Source organism: Pan troglodytes, chromosome 3 (genome assembly GCF_028858775.2).
Source record: "Pan troglodytes isolate AG18354 chromosome 3, NHGRI_mPanTro3-v2.0_pri, whole genome shotgun sequence".
In the NCBI taxonomy this organism is placed as follows: Eukaryota; Metazoa; Chordata; class Mammalia; order Primates; family Hominidae; genus Pan; species Pan troglodytes.
In genome coordinates this window covers 10,244,664-10,261,109 of record NC_072401.2, presented here as the reverse complement: position 1 = coordinate 10,261,109, position 16,446 = coordinate 10,244,664, and the positions used below count along the sequence as shown (strand labels likewise).

Here is a 16,446-nt window from a genome sequence, read left to right as displayed (position 1 = left end):
GTCTGAAGTGAATTCCTGCAGTCCAGCATCTACAAAGTATTCTGGGGGAGTTAATTGGGGTCTTCGGAAAGGGTTCTGTGATAGAGTACAATTGGGAAATGTTCCTGGGTAAGGCAGGATTAGAAAACTCTTTACCCAGCCAGGCGCTGTGGCTCACGCCTGTAATCCCAGCACTTTGGGAGGCCAAGGCAGGTGGATTCACCTGAGGTAAGGAGTTTGAGACCAAACATGGTGAAACTCCATCTCTACTAAAAATACAAAACAAAATTGGCCAGGCGTAGTGGTGGGCACCTGTAATCTCAGCTACTTGGGAGGCTGAGGCAGAATTGCTTGAACCTTGAGGTAGAGGTTTGCGGTGAGCCGAGATCACACCATTGCACTCCAGCCTGGGCGACAAGAGTGAAACTCCATCTCAAAAAAAAAAAAAAAAGAAAGAAAGAAAAGAACAAAAAAAAAGCTCTTTACTGCTCACCTTTTGGAAGAGATTAATATGCTAATTATGCTAATGAGCATGGAGATTCACCCAGTCCCTTCCTCCATATCATATCGGCCACAGAGCCCTTCCTTCCCAAGTATGGCTCTGGCTGTCCCTGAATGTCCTGGGGAGGCGCTGCAGGGGACAGCCTGCAGACCCAACATTGTATTTTCCACGTTGCCAGGATCCACAGGTCACTACTTCTTTGAAATTCATTACTTCTCATTATGATCTCTAGTTTAAAAAAAAAAAAAAAGAGCATTTTTCAGAAACATTTCTCCCAAACCCTTTAATCTGTAAATGCCCTGTCTCTAATCAAATATGTACACATACATCCCTATTTCTCTGCTGGAATGGCCGTCTAAAAGGTTCGGTACCGAGTAAACAAGCCTGGCTAGTAAGCACTTGTCTCATGCTGATAAGCCCATCATTGGAGAAGCAGGAACAAGGCCACACTTGGCAAAGAAGGTGGCCTCCTCCAGGGGGCATCTCAAGTGGGATGGAGTAGAGCTCCCAGCGCTGCAGCCCAAACACAGCTGCCCAATCAATCAGCTGGGAGTCCATCTTTTGCTCACCCTTGCCTGAAATGTTCACCATTAAGTGATCCCCTGAGTTAGATTAAGAAAAGCCATTAAAATGCATCACATTCAGCAGTTTCACAGCACTCCCAAACCCATTCTCTTTGGCCGGTCTCCCTATCCTGTAACCCCCTTGTTTCTTTGCATTGTCCATGTTACAACTTAGATAACTTAGATTCACCACGTGCAGGAGATGCCACTGTAGCTGACTGCAGCTGCTGCTCAGAGGGACAGTTCCTGGGCACCCTGATGGCTTCTCATCTCAATGCCCTCTGAGGCTCAACTTTTCTACCTCAACTTCCTCTGAAGCTAAGGAAACTGGCTCAGCCCCTAGCCCAGCAGTTCAGGAGAGTTAATGTCTGCGAGAACCACCCTCAACGATGGGGATGAGACTCACTGGGTTAGTCCCTCAGCCACTTATACTTCAGAGCTACAGTGTTGACTGCATTCTCCACAGCTCACTAGGGTCTCCAACGGGGTTGAATTTATTGTGTAAACCAGCTCAAAAACACACGCTCAAGTGGCTTTTTCTCTATGAGGTTATAATTATCCTCAGTTAGCGGTAGCTACTGCTGGAAGAAACCACTCCCCCAGATTGTATTTAGCTTGTAAGTTTACCAGGCAGTGGCCCAGGAGGGGCTCTTCTGGGCTGAACTAGACTGATCTTGGCTGGTTTTGCTCACATGTGTGTGATCAGGTGGTAGCGAGGCTGAGAGACAGTGGGGAAAGTCTAGGATAGCTTTGCTCACCTGCCAGGTGGTTGACTGCCTGTCAGCTGGAGGGAAAGAAGGGACTGAGCCATGTGTCTTTTTTTTTTTCCTCCTGACAACAAAAGCCACATTCAAATGAGCCATGTGTCTTACACATATGGTAGAAGCAGGGTTTCCAGAAGCAGCCAACACCAGTCTGCAAGTGCCTTCCACACTTCTGCTTGTGTCATGGTAGCTGGTGTGGCATCCATGAGAAGAACCTGGCAGACCTCCAACTCCAGGGACTGCGCCTGACTGCATGAGTGTACTAGGATGGCTGGAACAAAATACAGTTGTCCCTCGGTATCCATGGCGATTGGTTTCAGGACCCCAAGGATACAAAATCCACAAATGCTCAAGTCCCTGATATAAAATGGCATAGTATTTGCATATCACCCCACACATCCTCCCATCTACTTTAAATCATCTCCAGATTACCTATAATACCTGATGCGATGTAAATGCTATGTGTAAATAGTTGTTATACTGCATTATTTTTATGGATGTATTGTTATTTTTAGTGTTCCTTTTCCTGAATAATTTTGATCCGTGGATACTTAAATCCAAGGATGCAAAACTCACAGGAAGGCTGAGTGTACCACAAAGTGTATGGATTAAACAACACAAAAGTATTTTCTCACAATTCTGGAGGATAGATGTCTGAGACCAAGGTGTCATCAGGGTTGATTTCATTCTGAGAGCTCCCCGCTTGGCTTATAAATGGCCACTTTCTTTCTGTGGCTTCACATCATCTTCTATACATGCCTGTGTCCAAATTTCCTCTTTTGATAAGGACACCCATCATATTAGATTAGGGGTCCACCATACTCCATAGGGCTTTGTTTTAATTAATAATATCAGCAAGGGCATTTCTAAATAAGGTAACATTCTGAAGTACTAGGAGTTAGGACTTCAACATATGAATTTGAGGGGGAACAATTCAACCCACGTCCATGACCTAGAGCCCAGCTGCAGCACTCTGAAATTCAGTTCTGCACTGAGTTCAAGCTTCCCACAAGCTGCTTCTAGCCAGTAACTGAGCTTGGCAGGGATACTGAGGCAGGCCCTTTCCTGGGAGAAATGGGACTCCAGAAGTCCTGGACCCTCTCTATTTCTTTTTATACCTGCTTACAATTTAGCCAATTCTTTTCTGAGCTCATCTCTTTCTTACAGTAGTGACCAAGGGATGTTACTAATGTTCAGTTTCCCTATCTTTTCACCTTAAGCTTCAAGTTCCTTCAGCACATCATCCGCCCTTGAAGTTATTCCTACAACAGCTTTACCAAATATTTCACCACTGCATAAGATAGATTACCATGTTTCCAACCCTCAGTAACGGTTCTCTTGCTGACTGCCATCTGGCTCTAGAGCCACATATTTTAGGGTTTGTGTTTTGGCCACTGCCCACTCCTGGTACCATAACACCATCTATCAAATCTACCTGTAGGTCACGAGATTACATAGGGCTTCACCAAAACTGGTGTGGAAGTTGGGTGGGGGGGGGACAATTGGAATGGAGCTCAGAAACCTGCACTTGCAGAGTCATTTACGTAAGACTGAGAGTGTGCTGCTGGTCCACATCAGAGGATGGAGATTACTATGGTCTGAATGTCTGTGTCTCTCCAAATTTCATATGTGGAGATTTAATCAAGGTGATAGTTTTAAGAGGTGGTGCCTTTAGGAGCTGATTAAGGCATTTGGGCAGAGCCATTCTGAATGGGATTAATGACCTTATAAAAGAGATGAAGATGAACTTTTGACCCCTTCCACCACATGAGGACATAGCAAGAAGGCATCATCTTAAAGCAGAGAGCAAGCCCTCACCAAGACACTGAATCTGCAGATGCCTTGATCTTAGAATTCACAGCCTCAGAAACTGCAAAAATAAATAAATAAATAAATAAATAAACGTCTGTTGTTTATAAATTACCTAATCTAAGGTATTTTGTTTTAGCAGCTCAAAGGAACTAAGACAAAGATCATGGAGACCATCGGGTGAGTCTCAAGACTTCCCCCAGCTCTGCTTGGCTGGTCTCCTGCTGGTATTTTCTGTCTGTAGAGAGGAACAAGAACTTCAATTTTATCTTGCTTACCTGCACTTATGAAATGTCAAACTGAGTCATGTTGAGAGCCAGGGAACATAGGAGTCAGTTCTTCTGCAGCAGCACTCAGCCAGTTGAAGGCAATGTGGAGTGATGGAAGGAGAGCAGTGATGCAGTGATGCTGGCACCAACTCCTTTACTATGGCATCCATTGTACCAGCTGCCATACACCAGGCAACTTCTACACTTTATCTCTAATCATCCTAGAATAAGTATTAGTTTCCCCATCTTCTAGAAAGGAAAACTCAGACCCAGAGACACTAAGCAAGTAGCTCAACATCACACACGTTATCTGTGATTAAGCCTGAGTTAGAAATGGAGCCTTGGATTTCCACATTTATGCTCTTTTCATGAAGCTACCTGACTTTGATACTCAAGTTTGTCCATCTACAACACGGGACTGCTGGACTAGAAATCTCTAAGTCCCCTTTACCTCTGGATTCTGTGTCTCTAAGGATGAGAATAACCAAACTCCTTTGCCTCTAGCACTTTCCAGCTGAAGGCCCTATCACGCTCATTACATCTAATCACTGCAGCCAGAAGCATTAAATAAAATGGATGGATTGACATTGGGGGTGGGCGAGGCGGGGAGGTTGGGGGTGTGGAGAAACAACTCTCTTTACATAATGATTGCTACTATGATTTGGTTATAAGTAACCCATGAAGACAATCAGGCTTCTCTGGCAGTCCCTAATTGTAGTGAATGTTGGAATACAGTGACCACACAAATGCTCCAGACTGATTGCGAAGGTGCCACTTCTAAATCAGCTGGGCAAGTGCATTGCATAAGCTGAGTATTTAGCTTAATGATTGGAGCCAGTTGATGAAACACAAGAATATGGAAGCCTCCTACTACTTCTCAGAAGATAAGACAATGGCATTCCATCACCAGTGTTTACTGTGGTACCCAAAGGGAGCTCCAGTTACTTTCCTCTGTGCCTATAACCCTTGGATCACCTGGTTGCACCAGACCCATCCTGACTAAAATCCCTCCAAAGGACCAAAGAGGGGATAGGGACAAAAATAAAAAATAAATCTCATCTGTTCTCTTTCCTAAGGACCCAGCAGCCTCTATCCATCCATCGTTCATTCACTCATTCCACACACTTTCATCTAGCCCCTGCTGAATGCCAAGCACTGGGCTGGAACTCTGGGGACTGTGGAGGTGGAATAGGAGAATATGGGCTTTCTGTGAGCAGTATTTGCCTAAAATATATACATCAAGGTTGTAGGATCATGTGCACCACTGCACTCTAGCCTGGGCGCAGAGTGAGACCCTGTTTCAAAAAAATAAAAAAATTGTAGGATCATGGAGAAAGTGTCTTAAGTGTTTGGTGCTGTGGACAGGCAACACAGGCAGAAACTGGTGGCTAGGGAATCAGAGAAGTTTTCAGGAGGGAGCATTTGACTTGGGCTTAGACTGAGCATCGTAGGGCAATATAGAAACAAGTTTATGGATAATTCACTGAATTGGTGGCAGTTGATAACTTGAATCTTCCTTCAGATGATTGAAGTTAGTAGCCCAGCTATGAAAGTCTAGGTTACAGATGTCTCAGCCAGAGCTTGCGTATGTGTGGATGAGGCTCATACATATGCAGACTTGGGCTCCTGCCAAGATATGAGAGTTTTGGTCAGTCTGCATCTCAGTTCTAATACCTCTGCCTAAATACTTGAGTCCAGAGTGGTCATGCAAAGAACAGAACCCTGGAACAATCACACAAGGATTTGGTACTAGGCTTAGCCATTTTCTAGCCATGGGGACAAAAGAAAATTACTGAACCTCTCTGAGTCCCAGTTTATTTGTCTGTAAAATAAGGATAGTGATACTGGGGTTACGGGGAAATTGTGAGAATTAAAATAGTTCAGGAGAGGTTAAGTTGTCCTGGGGCCACCTTTGTCCTTGCAGTGACCACAGTCTCTAGTGAAGGCACCCTTGAGAGCAGAGAGCAGAGCTGCTATGTGATTCATCTCTAGAATCCCTGGTTCTTGGAACACTTCCTGAGAGCTATTAGGCACTCAAGAAATGTTAATGGTAGATCACAGTATAATGGTAGATCATAGTATTGTGGTAGATCATAGTATTGTATTATTATTCAGCAAACATCTGTTTTCCCTCCTTTCCATGGAAGTGGTGTACTTCCCCACCCCACTGACATTGGGCTTAGCCATGTGACTTGCTTCAGCTAATGGAATGTGAGTGACTCAGTGAATGCCACATCCAAGCAGAGGCGTTAAACATTCCTGCATGGCCTCTGGTGATCCTGTCCTCCAGCATGAGATGAATATGCTTCAGATAACTGCTACTACTTCCCTGGATCCTCTCATGACAGCCAAGTGAAGCAAATAGGAAGCCAATTCACCACCCAGATCCAGGTCCATCTGAATCTAGCCAAGCCCAGAAGAGCCCTGTAGAACCACAGCTGACCTATGGAAATGAGAAGTAAATGTTTGTTGCTGGCATTGAGATTTTGAGATTACTTGTTATGTAGCATCACCACAACAAAGCCTGACTAATACATTGTATAAAGTTAATTGAGTACTAACAACACACCAGGTATTGTTCTAAGTCCTTTATATAAAGAATCTCATCTAATCCTTACAGCACTGCATAAGGAGGCATGATAAGTATCTCCCTTCAACAGATAAGAATTGAGGCATCTTGTCAATCCCATTCATGTTATTCCTCCTCACTTCCTGCATCCAAATGAACCAAGCCTCCTGTGTTCATTAGAACCACAGACCAAGACTGCTAGAGAAAGATAGGGCTGTGGAGATGGGAATGAATTGGCAAACAGCTTTGGGATGACAATGTTAAGGTCAGGCAAATGCGCTCAGTAACCTCAAAAGGGTGTTGATGTTCATGAGGGCTGCTCAAAAAAGACACAGAAATTGACGTCTTTTATCTGAGGACCCTTCCTCAGCGTCAGGACTTAAGTCTATGGGAGCGTGAGCCACATAGCCATGAGAGGCAGGGGGTTCAGTGAGAAGAATAAGCTCTAGAGTCTCACTTATGGGTCTGAATCTCAGCCGTGCCACACGTACTGTGTGATCTTGAGCAAATCACCAGACCTCTCTATTCCTCAATTTTGTTACCTGTAAAGTGGGACTATTACTTGTACCTACATCCTGGATTTGTTGGGACAGTAAATGAGTTAGTGTTTCCAAGGTGCTTAACACAGAGCCTTTGCATGTAGCAAGCACCCAGTCAATGCCCATGACCATGGCCCTCTGCTCATGCTGCTCTTTGGTTCCCCCTGAGGTCTTTTGTGGACAGAGAGTGTGAAAATGCCCTCTACCCACACAAGGAAACAGGACTCAGGGACAAAGGACCTGTGCCCTGACCAAGGCAATGCGTCCCTCACCATATATGCAGTGGTGCATCCTTTCCTGTTGACTTTTTGATCAGCAATTAAGACTTTAGTCTTTTTTGTTGGTGTGCAAAGTTATTTTCTTAATGGCCCTCCAGCCCAGCCACCACAAAAATGCTTTCCAGCTCTCAGGGAGAACATTTCTGATGCACGCTGAATCCAGAATTCAAATGAAGCAAAATAAAGGCAGCAGGGGCTCTTATGAGACTGAGTGACTCAAAATAGAGGGAATGTGGGGACTTGGGGCATAAGATTGATCATGAATCACCAAATAGAAAAACCCTGGGATGGCTTTCAAGAAGAATCCTCCTTGAGGTTTTAACTTTCACCTACAAGCAAGTTTTCTCACTGCTCAGTACAGCAAGGTAAGGACAGCAGCCTCACAGCATCAGACTGAGGATAGAATGGGTTAATGCAGCTGGGCACAGTGGCTCATGCCTGTAATCCCAGCACTTTGGAAGGCTGAAGCAGGTGGATCATGAGGTCAAGAGATCGAGGTACCCTGGCCAACATGGTGAAACCCTGTCTATACTAAAAATACAAAAATGCTAGCTGAGTGTAGGGGTGTGCACCTGTAGTCCCAGCTACTCGGAGGCTGAGGCAGGAGAATTGCTTGAACCCAGGAGATGGAGGTTGCAGTGCACCAAGATTGCGCCACTGCACTCCAGCCTGGGTGACAGAGTGAGACTTTGTCTAAAAAAAAAAAAAAAAAAAAAAAGGATGGGTTAATGCCTGAGAACTCTTTGGCACAGTGCCCAGCACAAATTCAGCAGTCACTCAGTGTTGGCTATCATCTTTGGTGATGTTGGTCCCAAACCCAGACCTCTGCTCTGGTCCTCGGCTCATACACCCACCTGGGTAGCCCATATGCACTTTAAACATGAGTCCAAAATGGAATCCAAAGTATCAGATCCCCTCGTTGCCACCACCAGGTTTGCTTTCTTCTCAAGCTGCTGAGGGATCCTCAGAAGCAGAGACCATGATGAGAACCCATCTTTAACTCTGGGTCACTAGCACAGGGGCAGAGTAGGCAGTCACTACATCTTCAGAGCCTGTGAGTTTTATTTTGCTTTGTTTTGCAATCTGTCATCCCCACATTCTTACTATATAAGACAGTGCCTAGCCAGACAAGCATAGGTTTAAATCTCCACCTTGTCACTTCTTAGCTGTGTGACCCTGAGTGAGGAGCTTGAGTTCTCTGAGCCTCAGCACCTTTAGCTGTACAGTGAGAATGAACAGACCTCCTTACAGGGCTGCTATAAAGAATTAACAAGGCCAGGCATGGTGGCTCCCGCCTGTAATCCCAGCACTTGAGGCTGAGTTGGGTGGATCACCTGAAGTCAGGAGTTTGAGACCAACCTGATCAACATGGTGAAACCCCATCTCTACTAAAAATACAAAAATTAGCCGGGCGTGGTGGTGGGTGCCTGTAATCCCAGCTACTCGGGAGGCTGAGGCAGGAGAATTGCTTGAAACCAAAAACAGGAGCCAGAGATTGCAGTGAGCCAAGATTGCACCATTGCACTCCAGCCTGGGAGACAGGAGTGAAACTCCATCTCAAAAAAAAAAAAAAAAAAAATTAATGAGATCGCTCTGCACAAATCCTAATGTGGCATATGATATGGGATGAGTTCTAGTAAATGAGCATTTTTTACACTCAAGATATAAGCATGATGGTTTCATTATTAGAGATGAGAGAACCAAATTCAGAAACGTTTAATCATTTACTTAAAATCACACAACTGGGACTCATACCCAAGCCCTTTTCTTCCTGGTCTGATGTTCATTCCTTGTTGTCTGAAATGTCAAATCATTTTATCAGAATAGCAGGGGAGAGAGGGACAGAAAGTTGCTTAAATTATTGATTTTGTTTTAGCGGCCTCTCATCCTGCAGGAGGGGCTTGCAGTAACAAAGGCCTGGCACCTTTGAATTTGTTTTCAGTCCATTTTTTAAATCTTCATTCCCTTTAGCTCTTGTTGAAAGTGGCTTCCTGCCACTTTGCACAGAAAAATCTCTTTCATGAAATACCAAAACCAAACAAAAAAGAGGCCTTTGAAATGCTGTTTTGCCTCCTCCTAAGAGCTAACATTTGCCAGTTGTAAATTAACATTCCTTTCGCTTCTTTCAATAGAAAATCAATCAGGGCCCTAAAATCCCTGCACATCTGTATTTAATCCACAAATAATTCAACAATGTTCTATCTTAATGGGATATTGTGAAAGCATAAATGTCATCAACTTCTTTTATGTGGAAAGAACAATAGGGCATGAACTTGTTTGTGCTCCTGATGTCCTTTGGAAATGAATTCCCAAGGACCAGGAGTGTTCTCCCCACCGATGGTGCACAGTGCCACAGCAAGGACAGTCAACTGGGAGTTGGGAGACCTGGACTTCAGTTCATACCACTTTGCTGGGGTACTTAGGCAAGTCCCTCAGGGCCTCAGTTTCTGCATCTGCACAATATGGGGAGTGGTCAACATGATTTCTGAAGTCTCTAGCCAGATTTCAAATTTGCTTACAGCACACAGAAAATTGCTAAAGAGAAAAATCTATAGTGGCCGTTTCTGTTCAGGCTGCAAAATCTTGTGCACTATTTACATATTTAGGTATGAACTGTCTCAAAGGGTCTTTCATTAAAAAATGACCAACATGGAGAAACCCCATCTCTACTTAAAATACAAAATTAGCTGGGCGTGGTAGCGCATGCCTGTAATCCCAGCTACTCCGGAGGCTGAGGCAGGAGAATGGCTTGAACTCGGGAGGCAAAGGTTGCTGCGAGCCGAGATCGCGCCATTGCACTCCAGCCTGGGCAATAAGAGCGAAACTCCATCTCAAAAAAAATAAATAAATAAAGAGGATGTAGGCTACAGCCATATACCCTGAACATGCCCAATCTCATCTGATCTTGGAAGCTAAAAAGGGTCAGACCTGGTTAGTACTTGGAAGGGAGAAAAATGAAGGTGGAGATAGTTCTTTGTGAAGACACATGTGTGTGCTTATTTGTGCACTTGTGTGCTCGCAATTGCATCTTGGGCACATGTGTATTGTGGAGGCATCTGTGTGCCTGTGGAGTGTGTGTACATAAGTACCTGATGTGTATTTGGCTGCAGAGGCACAGAAGGTCAGCAACAGCAGGTGGCTGCATGCAGGGACACTAATAATTACTCATTTTGTACAAACTCTTTAGCAACAATGTTAGCTATTCTACTGCTGACTTTATGAACAGAGAAAATGTGGCCAGACACAATGGCTCCTACCTGTAATCCTAGCACTTTGTTGGGGCTGAGGCAGAAGAATCCCTTGAGCTCAGGAGTTTGAGACCAACCTGGGTGATGTAGTGCGACCTTGTCTCTAATAAAAATTAAAAAAAAAAAAAACTATCCAGGTGTGGTGGTGCATGCCTATAATCCCAGCTACTTGGGAGGCTGTAGCAGGAGGATCACCAGAGCCCAAGAGTTTAAGGCTGCAGTGAACCATGATTGCTCCACTTCACTCTAGCCTGGCTGACAGAGCAAGACCCTGTCTCCCTGCCACAAAAAAAAAAAAAAAAAAAAAAAAGAAAGAAAGAAAGAAAGAAAAGAAACATAGAATAGAAAACATCTCCCGGTTTGCATCCTGGAATAGAGAAATGAGCACAGACTTTCAAATCAAACAGTAGTGATTCATATCCTGCCCTTGACACTCACCCAGCATCTCTGAACCTGAATATTTTCATCCAGGTTGACTTAAGGATGAAATGGAAAGAGGTTTACAAAGTACCTGGGGTATAGTGAAGGATTCAATAAATGTTCTCTCCCTTTTCTTCTATATTAGTTATCTATTGCTAAATAACAAATTAACCCAGAATTTAGCGGCTTAAAACAGCAAATGTTTTTCTGATAGTATCTATGAGTCAGGAGCCCAGGCAAAGCTTCGCTGGGTCTTCTGGCTCACAGTCTCCCAAAGGCTGCAATCAAGGAATAATATAAAGCTATGGTCTCATCTGAAGGCTCAACTGAGGGACGCTTCCTTTCCAAGCTCACTCATGTGATTATTAGCAGGTTCAGGTTTTGGCTGGCTCTTGGTCAGACACTCCCACAACCTCCAGTTTCTTGCTACTGGGCCTCTTCATAGAACACCCACAACATGACTGCTGGCTTCCATCAGAACAAGAAAGCAAGAGAGCCAGAGAGAGTGAGCAGGATGGAAGTCATTGTCTTCTTGTAACTTATCAGAGGTGCTGTTCATCAGTTTCACCATATTGTGTTTGTTAGGAGCAAGACATTAGGTTCAGCCAAGATGTAAAGGAGTGGAGAGGATTATACAATGGCATGAATACCAGGAGGCATGGATCACTGGAGGCCATCTTAGGGGCTGCCGGGAAGCCTGTCCTCCAGCCCCCAGTGATTCACATCCTCCACCCCATGCAAAATACACTTGGGTCCTCCCAAGATCCCTAAAAATCTCCTCCCCCTTCGGCATCAACTAAAGTTCAGAATCTCATCAAATCAGGTATTGGGGTGGGGACTTCTTGAGAATGACTAGTCACATGCAGCTCCTAGAGTACAGTTCCTCCTGATCTGAGAGCCTGTGAAACTAGAGAGACACAGTATCTGCTTCCATACACCTAGCATTAAATGGTGTAACAGGCATGGGTTAGCTCTATATCTGTCTCCTTTTTCTCTAGATGTTTAATGAGACAAGTATTTTAATTTTGTATTCCACTAATTTATTTATTCAACAGATGCTTATTAGGTACTGACTATAGACTCTTTATTTATTTTCCATTCCCATTTTGCCAACAAGGAATCTGAGAATCAGAGGCAAAATATTACATACAGCTTGGCCCACTGAATTATTTTTTCTCCTCTAAAAGGACCTCTAGGGTTCTCCATCAATGAGGACTTTCTAGTCACAGCTGCAGTGAGGTTTGAGTTTAGCTATTTAGACCATCAACCACAAAGACTATACATTCAAATTATTTTATGTGGCAGAATATCTAAGAATAATTCAAGCTAATAAAAGATCTAGAGAATAATTAGATGTATTCATTGTTAATAAGAGCCCATTTAATATTGTAGCAAAGGCAAGACCAGGGCAGGATCAAGGCAGATAAATTTCAAACATGCCTAAGGATACCATGCAGACCAATGGTGTTTTTCGATTGTGGCTATATACATTCTACCACATCCAATGTTTTTTAAAAAGTGAAGCTTAGGCCCTATTCCCTAGAAATTCAGATTTAACTAATTTGGAGTGGTCCCCAGACATCAATATTTTAACTTTCAACTAGTTCTAGGACAGACAGGTTTAGGGGCTACGGAGAGACCCAGAATGGCAAGTACTTAGAACATTCACACATCCCCCGCCTCCCAAACTCCTAATAGAAATCATTTATTAACCAGGCCCCTCCATGTCATTGGTTGGAATACAACTTTGTAGTCTTTCTCATCCCAGGACTCCAGGCAGCCCCTACCCATGAAGCCAAGTTGACATATGAACGAGGGCATATGTGTTAGCCCCTACAAGCCATACTGGGCATGCTTTCCCAAATCTACAAATTATCAAGGGTGTAGAAAAATAGAGCCCCCTCCATGCTGAGCAGATCTCACTCATGTAGACAACTGAGGTCTAATTACCCATTGGAAAGGGCCATTGGAAGAGCACAGGAAAAGGTCCAAGATGGAGAGGGAATTTACAACCAAGTCTGATAATGGTTTCAGAATCTCAAAATACTTCACCTGGAGAGGACCCATGGGCAATATACACAAAGGAGCTCTCCTCTTCCTGACTCCCTCCAAAGAGTTGTGTAAAGCCCAAAAGGGGGGTTCTCCAGGAGTAGATGCTCTTCAAATCCCACTTCTATCACTTACTAGAAGCATAACCTGGCTTGCTATTGAACCTCTCTCAGCCTCCTTTTCCTCCTTTTTCAAATGAGGACAATGGTGCCTATGTCACAAGAATATTGCAATGATTGCATGAGAAGATGTATACAAAGCACCTCACCCAATGTATAGACAACAAATGCTGGTTGTCTTCTTTATTCTGTCAGTGTTGGTGGAGTGCTGGTACTCTCATTTCACTAAGAGTTTTCAGGACAGGAATGGTCTTAGAAGAGAATCAGAACAATATTCTGAGTGTTTTCCCTGGAACTGGCATTGTATTATTAATATCCCACAAATGGCAGACATGTATCCCTTGGTCTCATACCTGGAATATCAAAATGGTACTTCATTAACAGTGTCAAAGCAAAAGTCTGATGGCTCTGCCTGCTCTTGTGAGTAGGGGTACTCATATTCCCTTTAAGCCCTTCCCCCAAATTGGCCTAGAGGCCCAGGGGGTTCCACATGGGCTCAACATTCTCCGCTTAACTCTCCCCTCATATCAACAACTTCCTCCTATCAAGCTTGACATCTTGTCCTATTTCTTCCTATTCTAGGTGTAGGCAAGTCTAGTCTGCTCTTTAGCCACTCTATCCGTCTACTGCATATTGATTCTTGAATTATTGATCCCTAGTAGCTTCCCACACTGCCTGTAAAATGGAGCACAGAACCACTACATAGAAACAGGAAGGTTCTGCCCTGTACTCTCAGCTCTTAAGGACACAGTCACAAGAAAACCATTTCTAAATTCTCATTGTATAATGCCCTTACACATTCCACATGCATCACAGCACATAACCCTGACAATAAACTACAAGGTAAGCCACTAATTATTCCCTTTTTAATATTTTTTAAAACCTAGGAAGGTAACTTAATCTCTTTGACTTCCAGGTCTCATTAACTAGAACATTAGAGAATCAAGATTTAAACGAGAGGTGATGGTTTTTAAAATATTTCTGCTAGATATCAAAATGAATGCATGGGATTTGATATATCTACATAAGTAGGCATAGAAATAGAGATGCTCACTGATATGTGTATATGCACATATGAATATGTGTGCATGTATATACATGTATCCATTTCCCAGCTCTTCTTTTAAGAGGATATAGAAACAGTGTCACCCCAGCAACAATAAACACCCTAGTGCCCACATCTTGATTTCTCTGTACCATTTTCTACTAGAAGGAACCCTGGTCTCCTTGGAAAAATGGCTGATTCCAAGGCTTGGACAGGGAATATACAAGATGAGTCTGACATATCTCGTGTTGAAAAGTAAAAAACTACTCAAAGAATAATGACAGCATGTCAAAAGGACACAAGAATCAACTTAAAGGGCTCCCACTAATCAAATCTAGGGCAACCTAAATATCATGATAAGTATGGATACCCCCAGTTCACTGAGAGATGTGAGGGCAGGGACAGTCTTAGAAGACAATAGAAAACAGTGTTCTGAGTGTTGCCCCTAGACTGAGCATTGTGTTAATATCTTAGAAATGGGACACATGTGTCCCCAGGTCCCATACCTGGAATGTCAAAATAGTATCCATTAACAGCGTCAAGTAAAAGATTATAACCTATTATAAAAACTAGAAACCCGGGCTGGGCATGGTGACTCAAGCCTGTAAATCCCAGCACTTTGGGAGGCTGAGGCAGGAGGTCTGTTTGAGCCCAGGAGCTTGAGACCAGCCTGGGCAACATAGGGAGTCCCCGTCTCTACAAAAAAAAAAAAAAAAAAAAAAATTACCTGGGCGTGGTGGCATATGACTGTGGTCCCAGCTACTTGGGAGGCTGAGGTGAGAGGATCACTTTGGCCCTGGAGTCAAGGTTGCAATGATCTGTGATCATGCCACTGCTCTCCAGCCTAGACAACAGAGTGAGACCCTGTCTCAAAAACAAGCAAACAGAAAACTAAAAAACCAAGATTCTATGCTGATGTAAATAAATATATAAAACAAATATTCTTCCTTACAGTAGAAAACCAACAATACATTTAGAAAGATTATGGAATTTTTTTAAAAACACCATTTGACAACCACAGTAATAACTGATTCAGGGAAGGGCCACTAATAAATGCTAAAACCAATGGATGCAAGTTTGAGAAATAATAGGATATCTTCATAGTCTCAAAGTATTTCTCCAAAGGAAATACATATTAATTATAAAGAGTAAAACAGTGGACAGCACCGTAACCTCATGAGCAAAGTTAACATTGCTAGTAATGGGACTAATTAACAGCACCTGCCCCCCATGCCATGAGCTACAGGAGCTCAGCATGGCATCTGTGATATTCCTGCCCAACATACATGACAGAATCTAATCATGGAAAAGCACCAAAAAACCCAAGTTGAAGGACAATTCTACCAAGTAGCTGGCCAGGTAATCTTCACAAAGGTCCGTGTCATGAAAGACAAAGCAGCAGAAACTTTCAAATTAGAGGGGACAGCTAAATGCAACACATGGTCTTGGATTGTTTTGTTATAAAGGACATTATCATGAAGTCTGAATAAAGTCTGTAGATGAGATGAGAGAATTCCCTGTTTTTAGGAAATATGCAACAAAATATTCAGAGTAAATGGGCATTACATCTTAGATGACTCAGAAGAAAAAGGGAAGAACAGAGATAAGTGATACAGTGAAACATTGATGTTTGGGGGATCTGGGTAAACAATATTTAGAAATTCTTTGTACCGTGTTGCAAGGTTTCTGTAAGTCTGAAACTATGTGAGAACAAGTGTTTAAAAATAAAGCATAAAATGTAAAACATCTCTTCTGCAAATTCTTTGGCACTCTTCCCATGAAGAGGTAAAGTCTGATCATCTCCCCTTGAATATGATTTGGACTTAATGACTCACTTCTAACCAATGAATATGGTGTATGGATGTGTAATTATAAAAGAAGATTCAGCATGTATCAGAACAAGGAAGTTCTGGGGCATGTGTTTTGTGTAATACACGCTCTGTGTGGTTCATGTGCCCATTGCTCAGATAAAGAAGCTGGAGCTCAGAAAGGTGCCCAAATTCAGATGACTAATAAATGGTGGAGCCAAACTTCAAACTCAGGGCACTGGAGCCTCCAATCCCAGGCAGGTAGCCTTGTGGACAGGGAGCTGGGACCTGGAGTCTGCCCGCCTGGCCAAGTCCTCTCGAGTGCTGCAACATGGGTATTTGGGGCTGGATAATTCTCTGTGCGCCAGAAGTTGTTTAGCAACATCTTTGGCCTCTACCCTCAAGATGGCAGGAGCACCTGACACCCAGTTGTGACAACCAAAAATGTCTCCAGACATTGCCAAATATCTGTGGGGGTGCAGGGT

The 16,446-nt window shown here is 43.4% G+C and overlaps 1 protein-coding gene across 11 annotated transcripts in view; it reads left to right on the top strand.

Moving 5' to 3' along the window:
- The window catches only part of SLC2A9 (solute carrier family 2 member 9), a 279,004-nt gene that overhangs the window by 246,960 nt on the left and 15,598 nt on the right, over positions 1-16,446 (top strand). The window contains exon 14 of one of the 11 annotated variants that reach the window (XM_063809392.1): positions 3,757-6,364. The exons of 9 other annotated variants lie outside the window; for them this stretch is intronic. In XM_063809392.1, coding sequence (XP_063665462.1) covers positions 3,757-3,773 — 17 coding nt within the window. In that variant the 3' untranslated portion in view covers positions 3,774-6,364. Of the gene's footprint in view, positions 1-3,756; positions 6,365-16,446 lie in introns of those variants that run through there. One more of the 11 variants, XM_063809390.1, reaches the window with a different exon arrangement.